This window comes from Coenobita brevimanus, chromosome 84 (assembly GCF_032717465.1).
Source record: "Coenobita brevimanus isolate Jiangsu-jjx chromosome 84, ASM3271746v2, whole genome shotgun sequence".
Classification (NCBI taxonomy): Eukaryota; Metazoa; Arthropoda; class Malacostraca; order Decapoda; family Coenobitidae; genus Coenobita; species Coenobita brevimanus.
In genome coordinates, this window is record NC_137037.1 from 45,898,548 (window position 1) to 45,910,334 (window position 11,787).

The 11,787-nt window shown below is 41.7% G+C and overlaps 1 protein-coding gene across 1 annotated transcript; it reads right to left on the minus strand.

The window, feature by feature from the left end:
• Positions 1-6,424: 6,424 nt before the first annotated feature.
• LOC145410159 (uncharacterized) lies at positions 6,425-8,799 on the minus strand. Its single transcript, XM_080280357.1, has 4 exons — positions 8,656-8,799; positions 7,613-7,912; positions 7,227-7,336; positions 6,425-6,769 (listed from the first exon to the last, which is right to left on the minus strand). Exons 1-4 carry the CDS (start codon positions 8,797-8,799, stop codon positions 6,598-6,600), a joined length of 726 nt encoding a protein of 241 aa, XP_080136483.1. The 3' UTR covers positions 6,425-6,597.
• Positions 8,800-11,787: the final 2,988 nt, after the last annotated feature.

Sequence of the window (11,787 nt, forward strand, 5' to 3'; positions counted from 1 at the left end):
TATTTATATACGTATGTAAATACGTATGTGTAAGGAGGTGACTGTGTTCATGTTAATATATGCATGTTTGATGACTGTGTTGTGAATATCAGTGTACGTTTTCCTATGTGCATGAGTCTCATTGCCAACAGTTTCGTTGATTTAAAGGTGGACATATGTATGTGTATAAATTCACCCTTGAAATTCTCTTTGTTTTGATTTGTCTTGTTTTTACTAGATGAGACATTTTCTGAAGTCTCCCAGCCTTTGTAATTTCGGTTTGCATGTGGAAAATGTTAAAGTACGTAAGAACTGTATATATATATATATATATATATATATATATATATATATATATATAAAGGTAGATAGATAATATACTGAATACGTATGGACGTGTGTAAAGGTGTGTATTTGTGTGTTAGCGCGAGAAATTAGCTGAGTTCGTCTTCATTATACTGTGTTCGGTATATGGCTACGTTTTTAATTTTTTTTTTTTATTTTCATAATTCTAATTATTTTATCCGTCTACCAGTTTTGTTCAACACCTTGGGAATTGGACTTCATACGTGTCTGTCCCTGCTCAGTAATGACTCTTCCTTCCATGATACACAACCCTCCTTCATATATTCCCACACCTCGTTCTTTCACTTCTTGGTCTACCTCTTCTTCCAGGCGCTACACGTACAGTACACTGCCAAACACACTCCATTTTTGCTCAGTGTGGGCGAATTACCTTCAAATTCTACCGATACTCCATATTTGCCACACAGCTTTTGCTCTGCCTCTCCTACCAATAACCACACTGTGTATCTTTGTATATTCCTTTTTTCTTCAACTTGGCCCCAATTTATTATCTTTGTATCACAAGTACTGAGTGGTAACAGCAGGTTAACACTAGAATATATTACTCGTCACGAAGCAGTGCTACGAAAAGGATGCAGGGCCGTAGCATTGTTTTTTCCTGTCACTGAGCTACGAGAAATAAGCTGTAAAAGGACGAAATTCTGGGCCAGGTCAAGGTTAGAGAACTATAGTTGTTTAGTCAGTCCGGCACTACCCACACGCCATATCTTTTCTTCCAACCACCACACAATCATGCGCCTCTCTAGTCATTCCTTCATTCTCCATTCTCACAGCAGACCTTCAAGTATCTCGTTATTCTTTCTACAAATTTTAATCTAACCATTTTTCTTCTCCCAGCCCTCTCAGTCTTACATCCTCCATTTCAGTACATCTCGCACCCTCAGCTTGCTCGTACCCTAGTCTTGCTCGTACACTCATCCTGCAAGCACCCTTATCTGATTCTTCTTCTTCTCCCAGCCGTCTCAGTCTTACACACTCCCGTTTATTCTAGTTCCCACCCTCATCTTGCGTGCATCCTTCTCTTGCTCCCACCCTCATCTTGCGTGCATCCTCCTCTTGCTCCCACCCTTATCTTGCTCGCGCCCTCACCTTGCTCTCGCCCACACTTTGCTCTCACCCTCATCTTGCTCACACCCACAGCTTGATCTCACATTCAGCTTGCACAATCCACCCGACTTGTATCAACACATTTTACTTCATATAGTCACACCTAAAAATAAAAACAGCGCAATATCCGCTAAGTCCGGCTTCTCAATGTTCTGCCCTGTTTATTTTAGTGCGATGCATTTTTAAGTTTAGTCCCGTGTCGTGAAACCCCCGCCCTGACCACCGCCACACCCACACACGTACCACCCACATCACGACCTCTCACACCACATCGCCCACCGTCTGCTGATTTTTCGTACACCCTTTGTTTTTGATGTTAAGTGTTCCTCCTCCATCATTATCAGTTTCGCCTCCTTACCCTTTATGTTTTCCCCTTCTAATTTTCCTTTGTTAAGAATTTTTCCTGTCCATCATCATCAGTTGTGTACGTTTCTTGCCTTCTACAATTTTCTCCAATAATTTTCCGTCAGAGTGTGCATTATATATATATATATATAAGAGAGAGAGCGAGAGAGAGAGAGAGAGAGAGAGAGAGAGAGAGAGAGAGAGAGAGAGTAGAAATTTAAAATGCAGAACATCAATCAATAAAAGCCCACTTAACTTTCCTACCCAAAGAAATTGTTGTTAGTTGTTTTTTTTATATCAAATATCTTGCTTGTCAGGGATGTTAATTTTCAGTACAGTATCTATCTTGTATTATCTGTTCTCCAGGATACCTTTCACTGACTTATATTCCCCTTTTCAAGATGATATTGCTCACCCTTTTATTGCTTTATATGCTGATTAGACTGGGGATGGTTGATGTGATAAATATTAATTATGTGGGTAAATCTCTCTCTCTCTCTCTCTCTCTCTCTCTCTCTCTCTCTCTCTGACATTGACCTTCATTCCTACCACAATGTCTACAAGTCCTTTTCATGCCTCTCTCTCTCTCTCTCTCTCCTTCTCTTCCTTAACCTTCACCTTGGAAATCCCCGTTTAAAGAGAACATGTGCTGCACAAATATGTCAGGTTCCTCAAATCTTACGATCACTCTCATTTCTCGTTCTTATGCATTTTTCTTTTGCTTCTTACGTTCCTCCTCGTTCCCGTTCCATTCTATCCTAATTCCTCTTGCCGTTCACGTATTCTTTAATTTTTTATGTATTTTTTTCGTCGTTCCTCCTTTTTTACTGTCCAGTTTATTTTCTTTACACTTTTTTCTTGTTTTTCCTTTTATTGTATGGTATAATGTTCTCGTTTTCTGCGGTCTAATCCTTTTCCTCCTTTTCTTTTACGTTCCCATCATGTTTTATTTTTCCTCCTCCTCCTCCTCCTCCTTTGTTCTTTTTCTCCCTCTTACTCCTCTTATTTTTCTCCTTCCTGCCCCTCCTATTGTTTTTTCTCTTTTTCTCTTAGTCCTTGTCTCCCTATACTCCCATTTGTTTTTCTTCCTCCAATTCCTTTTCTTCCTCCCTTTTCGTCATAGTCCTTGTCTCGCCTATCTCCATCTCCTTTCCTCTTTTCATAATCTTGTTTCCTTTCTCATCTCTCTATGCTTATTTCGTTCGTACTATTTTTTCTCCATTTTTCTTACACCTGTCTTTTTTATTTTCTTCTCCTTGCCCTAGCTTCTCCTTTCTTTCTTAGCCCTGCCTTTGTTTCTTTTTCTTTTTTTTTTAGTCGCTTTTTTTCTACCTTCCGCCCTTCCTTTCCTGCCTTATTCTCCTTTCTTCGTTTTTCTCTATTATTCCTTTTTCATATGTCTTCATTCATACAGCTTTCTTCCAGTCATTCGTCCATTTCTTTCTTTTTCCCTTTCCCTGTTTTTCTTTAGTCCGTTTTTTACATCCATCAGACCACACCCTGTCATCCTAATTTTCCGTTTACTGATTTACTTCATCCATCCATTTTATTACACATCTTTTCGTATCTCCTCATTCCCCTCCTTTCCCATCTTCATTCCTCTTGGTTATTCATTTCCTTCCTTCCTTCCTTCTTTCCTTCTTCCTTCCTTCCTTCCTTCTTTCTTTCCTTCTTTCCTTCCTTCCTTCTTTCTTTCCTTCTTTCCTTCCTTCCTTCCTTCCCTCCCTCCATCCATCCATCCATCCATCCATCCGTTCATCCATCTTTCGTTCGTTCGTTAGTTAGTTCGTTCCATCCATCCATCCTTCCTTCCTTCCTTCCTTCCTTCATCCATCCATCCATCCATCCATCCTTCCTTCCTTCATCCATCCATCCATCCATCCTTCCTTCCTTCCTTCCTTCCTTCCTTCCTTCCTTCCCTCCCTCCCTCCCTCTTTCCTAGTCATCATTACTCTGGTCATTTTGTTCTCGTTCCTTTTTTTTTTTTTTTTTTTTCCCTACTTCCCCCCCTCTTCCCCGTCTTCGTTACTGAGGCCATTTAGTTTTTCCATCCTTTCTTTCCTACTTTCCCCCCCTCCCCCCTTTTTCTCCCTTTCTTCCGCCTTAACATCCGCCATCCTCACTGTTCTGACCTTCCCTCTCTCTCTCCCTCTTTCTTTCCATCTTTTTTTTTTTTTCTGTTTAACCAGAATGACTCGGCACCAGCTGTTAGTGTTGACTGTCTTTAGTGTTGTCTTCACTTTCTTCTCTTTTTCTGGCTCTTTTATCATTTTTTCTGTACTTATGCTTTCTTTAGTGCTTCTTTATTGTTTAATTTTTTTTTGCCCCTCCACTTTGGGCTGAGGAAATATATATTATACATAGAGAGAGAGAGAGAGAGAGAGAGAGAGAGAGAGAGAGAGAGAATTGCTGCCACCAGATGGTTTTATCAGTATTAAGTGACGCTTCATATTGTCAAGGGAAAATGAAGACTGGATCTGGTTCCTCCTCCTCGTCTTCTTCCTACACTACCAACTTTCTGCCACCTCACGCCTTCTTTTGGATTCCGTTTTCTGTATTTCAATAAGGGTAACTAACTTCTACATCCCCAAGTCTGGCTAACTCTCTTGACTCCGGCAATATCTTGTAGTTTATTTTTGCTACCTCTGAATGATTTTTTATTAAACTTAGGAGAGGTCCCTTGTAGTGAAGAGTCAGTGAAGGCTATATCTACCCCCCCTCCATTTTTCTTTCTCTCCGAGCCTGAATAAAATCGTCAGAAGATAGAAAGATAGACGTCCGTTTTCTTGTCTTCATTTACGTTCTGCTGACATACTGGAATGTTGGTAGCTGCATTGATGTATATGTATCTGTATCAGTTTATATGCTTTTATGCCTGCATTTGTTTATTTGTATTTTTATTGTATTCCCCAGCGTTGACCTTGTTAATTTTTTTCGCGTTGTCGCATTCGTGCCACTCTTATATACGCGAATATATTACTTCCAGTTTCTGTTTTACGTATCTGTATACTTTGCGTCCAAATTGTTCATGTTCATATATTACTTTTAGGTTATTGCTCATTTGTTTTATTCGTTCGTTTCCATTATTGTGAGCAGTTGTTGCCTTCCTAAAAATAATTGTAAATTTTTGGTAATGTTTTTCATAATTTATTGCTATTGTTCATTTAGTTTAGGCGCCTTCTTGCGGGGATTGCCTTGTCTTGATCCGGATTCATAAATACAGTAAGTTTTTTCTCGTTTTTTTTTTTTTTTTTTTTTTTTTTTTTAGGACGAGTCATGGAAGATTCTTTTGCCTCTCTTCCTTGACCGTCTTGCGGAAAAATAATAACTTATAATTGTTTTCTCATAACTAAGATTTATTTATTCAATAACTTATAATTGTTTTCTCATAACTAAGATTTATTTATTCAGTTTCTTTTATTTGCTTATATCTCTTTGTTTGCTTATTTATTTTGGCCGGAAGAGCTGGAGGCATTGCAAGACTGCACTCACCTTTTCTTGCCCCTTCTAGAAAATCAGGTTTACTTGGTTACAGTACCTAATTTAACGTAAGTGCCTTCGTGAATCGAGGTCCTTGTCCAACCTCTTTCAATTTGATCTTCCCCTTAACTGAACACGTTTTCCCCTCAGTCCTATTTCCTTTACCCTGTGTTTTCCCCTCACCCTCATTAACAGATTTTAGTTACGCGGCGAAAATTACTGCGGGTTATAATTATTTTCAACAGGAAGCTTAGAGAAGGGAGTGTAAAAATCTTCCCATGTTTAATTCTTCCTGTAAAAACACATCTGAAGTTGCGACGGGGAATTGATCGTATATATATATATATTTTTTTTTTTGAGAATTTCACCCCATACTATTTTATGCAGCTTATTAGAAGCCTTTCGAATAAATGAGGTTAGATTGATCCTTCATTAACCCCTGTCGCCAACTGGAGGCCTGTCTGAGATTAAATAGAATCGTTTAGCTCTGGGAAGAATGATAAGAATTTGTTATAGAATTGAAGGAGTTTAGGTAATTTTAAACGTCGCCATTTTAGTGTTTCAAAATATTGTGTGATTGTGTATTGTCCAAGAGTTATAATCCTGTTTTGCTTGTACTGTCGGTAAGTTTGGGCCTGTGTGGGTGTTGGCGTGTCAGAGAGAGAGAGAGAGAGAGAGAGACTTATATATAGTATTCGTTTATCTGAATGGTTGATTTTCAGTAAGGATAAAAGAAATGATCACTTGGTGCGAGGCATCTGATTTATTCAATGGAAGCAGAGAAGGTGGGCGAGCGACAGCAGGAACCTCAGTATTTGCTGGAGCACAGTACAAATAAGTGCTAGAGTACAGTACACTTCATTGATCCGGATATAAAGATCACGAAATACAGGAGCTGTCATGGTGGTTGAGGTTAGCGTCACTCTCCTTAGCCAGTGATGGGTTTACAGTCTTCATTATCCTTTATTTATTTATTTTTATTTCTTGACCTCTGAGCAAAGATATTAAGTGACCTCCTGATGTGAAGTCTAGAGGCTTGTGTTTTCCGTCCGCACAAGTAGATGGAGTTGCGGTGTGTGTACCATACCACACGATTTTAGCTTCAGTCCCCTTTTAGATTGTATTGGAAGATTTTAACAAGCTGTCACCTGTCTCTGTTAATAATATGAAACGTTTTTGTGGTACCAGTAAACATAATTTTACTAGAACTAAAGAGAGTTGGATCTCTGTATTTCTTATTTCCCTAGACCAAGTAAAGTTTGCTATAAGTTGCAGTGATTGGTTGCTCTGGCCTAAGTAATGTGTAGTCCTGAGGGTCAGTTACTCCGATGTTTCCAGGGTGCCCTGTTGGTAGCTGCGGTAGTCGGTCATGATCTGCTCGGCGGTGAAGGCACAGAGTGGGTAGATCGTGTGGCAGGTGCGTCCCTCCTGACCATGCCAGGCAGCCTCGTCGTAGTTGCCGAACGCAGTGCCGTCACTCTCACCCACACCCCTGCCCACACATAAGGTCATCAGTGCTACGGTTAGTCCAGCTGACACGTGAAACTATTCTTATTTTACCTACAGTATCTTAGTCAAAATCTGCCATCTCTTCCTTTTGATTCAGAGTTGAGAGAACATGGCACTAGTCGCAAAGAAGTGCTGTGGAACGGTATTAGTTGCGGGAAATAAGATTATAAAGAAGGAAAATATCCGCCAAGTTATGATGAACGAGGTATATTTCTTTCATAGTCTATAACAGCATTAACTGCTACAGGATGTTTCTAGTTCAGTGTTGTGAGATAACTAAAATTATACCATACTAGTTCAGTCATGCAATTGAACTGTTCCTTCTTACTATAAGAGCCAAACTTCATTGTCATATGGGTATATTATATGACTAAAGTGTTTCCTGAAACAATAAAAAATAAAGTTTTACCAGAGTAAGGTTATAGTCCATTCTGACTGACCTGTAGGGAAGGAGGATCTTGATCTCGTCCGGAGCCAGGTCTCTTGGATCCTTCTGGGCCAGTTCGCACACCAGTCGCAGACCACACTCGTCCTTGTCCTCGGCAGCGATCTGGAGTAGTGTGGTATATGAAATTTTCTCTAGTTATCTTAGGTTGCTTAGCTTAACTTAGTTTAGCTTAACGTAGATTAGATGAATTTAGGTTAAGGTTACTGAATGGCCCCAAAGTGAGACTTTGCTTATTTGTCACTGAATGACTCAGAAGGCAGACTTCCCAGTCGCTATTCACACTTACTGTCCACCACAGCTTTCCCCACTCCCAGCTCCAACTCTCTGTACTTGGACTACCATCATTCCCCTAATCCCTTGCTGGCGCTCGCCACTGACCTGGTTGTATATCTGCATCACATCCGTGGACTCCATGAAGGCCTGGATGCTCCTGCGCTTCCTACGGCCGTAATCTCCGCCACACCAGCCACATGCACCGTTACAGCCGCCGCAGCCGCATCCTGGGCAGCTGGTGGGGTGGCCAAAGTGGCCGGGTCTGCCAAAACCACTGCTACCGCTGCTGGCATGGCTGCTGGCATGGCTGCTGGCCTGACTGCGACCACTCCCGTGGGCGAAGCTGGATGCCTGGCTGCTGGCGTGGCTGCTAGCGTGACCGTTGCCGTGACTGTTGGCGAAGCTCTGCACAAAGAGCATTGGTCAGCAAAGCATATAGAAACATACACGATTGAGGCATAGTTAACAGAAGCAAGCAGAAGACCATTATCTAATAGTATGTAAATGCTGTATAATGCAGTACTTTCGTTAGTTATGAGTGACTGCAAATATTAGCTTGTATTTCTGAATAGAATATTTTAGGTCCGATGTTATTGGAATCAGTTTATTCTCTGTGGTGGTTGTGTTCTAACTGAACATAAACCCTGATCATTTGTTAATAGCAACAGATTATCATGAAGATCGTATCTTGAGACTCTTGAATGATATTACGAGAAATAAAGCAAGCTTTCAGTCCCATGAAGCTAACAGATAATTTCATATTTGGTTAGGTTTATTATCGCTTAAGGATTCTATCAACCCAGGATAGCTTAGGCGAAGATTTGTACAGTCGGCCTTCCCTGCTTTCCTCTCCTTGGTCTTTGATGAATCAGCAACAACCAACAATGATGAATAAATCTCATCATTATCGGCTGCTCTGGATAAAAACCGGATTAATTTTCAAAGGTAAATGGAAAACCAACAGGAGAGGCAACAGGACATTAAAGACATCGTGCATAAAGACGTCGTAAAAAAAACATCGTAAGACAGTAAATAAAGGCATCATAAATAAAGACATCGTACAAATAAAGACATTGTAAATAAAGACATCGTAAATAAAGACATCGTACAGAAAGACATCGTACTGTACATAAAGACGTCATACCCACCCCAGCTGTAGCGAGAGCCCCGGCAGTAGCGTAGCCTCTGCCGCCGTAGCCACAGGTGTAGCAAGGGTCAGCACCGGCCAGCCCCACCACACACACCGCCACGAACACCGCAACGCACACCACTACAGCTGTCTCGTGCACCATCTGTCGTGAGGTTAGAGTTGTATTAGGGGATTTATATAGTCAGCCCACCACACACATCACACGCAGCCTTCCCCCCCCCTCCCTCCCACCACACACATCACAAACAGCCTACCCCCCTCACACCACACACACACACACACACACACACACACACACACACACACACACACACACACACACACACACACACACACACACACACACACACACACACACACACACACACACACACACACACACACACACACGTTTCATATACCGTCTGACGGGGAGAAAAGATAAGACGTTGATTCACAGACACTCAGGATCAGTACCCTGTCATAACTAAGATCTGTTTTAGGGGGACGGACGGAGAAATGAAAGTGCAGATCATCCCATGTCTTTTGTTCTTGATGCTCCAGGCTAACCTAACTTACTGTGCTTCATCATGCGAGGTCTTCCCGTATGTATTTAGTGAGAATGATATATTAAAAAGAAAAAAATCATCGTGCTGAGGGACTTAAAGCATGATAACGTTCCATATTAAACCCTTCATTCCAAGACCGTATATTGTATTTAATTATTGATGCCTACTAGTGATTTTATTCAGCTTTGGATAAACTTTTCGAGCTGGAAGTGATGGATATTGCCGTCATTAACCTCTTTTGTACGATAGGTTTTACTTGACTTAAAATCGTCTGGGGAAAGCAAAAATGAACTTTAAAATATCATCAGATTCAGGTAGGTGAACGCTTCGAGATGTAGAAGTACGAGGCTAGGCTACTGTTACCCAGATATTTATTTAAGGGCAGGAAATCGACCTATGCCCTTGATGGCAGTATAGGATCTAAATAAATAAAGTGTCAGGTGTTAAAAGAGTACTCTAGTATCTGTTAGCATCTGCCACCTAAAATGCCTAGTATCATATGTAACCTAAAACATTTGCTAACATCTTTTAACTACAGTAAGTAAACATCTCTGATTTAAAAAAGAATCATAAAATTGCACCCTTAAGCTTCCCCAAACATCCCCAGCTTATAATATCTGCATCCTAGAACCTCTCCATGCTTCAAACATCCCCTACAACGTCACTGATCTAAAATATCCCCAAACATCCAGCTTAGAAGATCCTGAAACATCTCAAACTTCAGAATCAATTACCTAAAACGTAGCAACAACTCTCATCCACCAACCAGGCATAGGGTTTGTAGAGAAAGCTGTCACTGTCGAAAGCTGACTCAAAAACCAGTAACCCAAAACGTCAACAGTTCTCTCATCCACCAGGCAAGCAAGCATGGTGTTCAAAAGGAAAGTCGCCCTCCTATCGAACTCTGTCCCTCCCAAAAGGTATTCAGAAGGAAGATCGTCTCTCTATTGTACTCCCTCCCTCCTGTAAGGTGTCCAGGAAACTCGTCCCTCTGTTGTACTCCCTTCCTCTCGCCCAGCAACCGACCACTCACCTCGATGGCCTCAGTCGACTGCGGAGACCAGGCCAAGTCCCTGCCCTCTTTTATAGCGGCTGAGGACCTCTTTGTTTCTACGTAATACCGATGACCCCGAGATCAAGTCTTCGTCCTGGAATTTCCCCCCCTTGAAAAAGTTGAAACGAGCCGTGGCAGGGGGAGATAATGACGCGCGCACGCGCACGCACGCGCACACACACACACACACACACACACACACACACACACACACACACACACACACACACACACACACACACACACACCATTCCTCCTCCACACCCCCACGCCCACGAATCCCCTACACTCCCACGCCCACTAGAACTAACACCAAACATATTATAAGCACCCAGTTAAGTTACCAGCAGTTGTCCACGATAGAATATATTGTAATGGCCGTCACGATCCTTCTCTCCTCACTGGGAGTCCCGAAGGAAAACCGGTTCTGGCGTGGGGAGGGAGATCTTGTTACCCGGAAAAAAATAGTGTGATCAAGAATGAATGGTTCTTTTTTTTTTTTTTTTTTTTTTAACATCGGATAATATGCGTCTAAAATCGGATCCCTCTTCAACCTGGGGACTTTATTTTTTTTAAGCTACCGGATTAGATTTTCTTCCAGCTAAAGACTAACTTTTTTTCAGCCCGAGGACGTCATTATTTTTATTTTATTCTGCCATAATTTTGTTTTTCCGGATCTTGCTTCCAGAATCATTTTTTTTTTTTTTCTCTCAGTCTGTATGTCTTTCAAATCGATGACCCTTTCAGCCATGATTTTTTTTAAAGTTTAATTTTGCTACCGTCGTTCGTATCTATACAGGTTAGAAGGAAACTCCTGTAGTGAAGGGATTAATAAGTACTGTATCTTGCCCCTCCACTTCGAAGAATCTGTCGCAAGCTGAGGCAAATCGTCCTTTGGTAGCAAGAATTACAAATAAAAGGCGTAATCTTGCTAAAGGGATTAACAGCAATTTTGTCACTAGTATCTCGGCAATATAACCAGCCTGTGTATACGCAGATTTTTATTTTTTATTTTTTAGATAGTTAAGGAGTTGCGTGATGGTAATTCAGAAGGGAGCGGCTCGAATGAAATGCAGTGGATGTTTTTTGTATGTGGGGATATTTTGTAAAAGAAATTGTGTGATGCAGATTCAGAAAGGAGTTTGTGTGGAAAAAAAAAAATGATAATCAAACTGGTTCACCCTTCCTTCCCACCTGTATACACCTACCCCCTCCCACCTGCAATTCTTCCCCCTCCTGTTCTCCCCCCTCCATCTCTATCCTTTCCCCTTTTCCCTCCCGCTCTCCCTCTCCCCTCCCGCTCATCTTTCCCTTCTCTCTCCCTCCCCCTGCCCCTTACCCCCCACCGTCTCCTCTCCCGCTTCACTTTCCCCTCCCTCTGCCCCTCCCGTCCCCCTCCCCTCTCCCTCTCCCGTATCCGTGTGGCCGCACCCACACACCCAAAATAGCACCTGTTATCTGCTTTATCTTGTCGCAGGTCGCAGTAAACAAAGAGACGCGGCTTGACACTGAAAATCGTGAGTCTCTG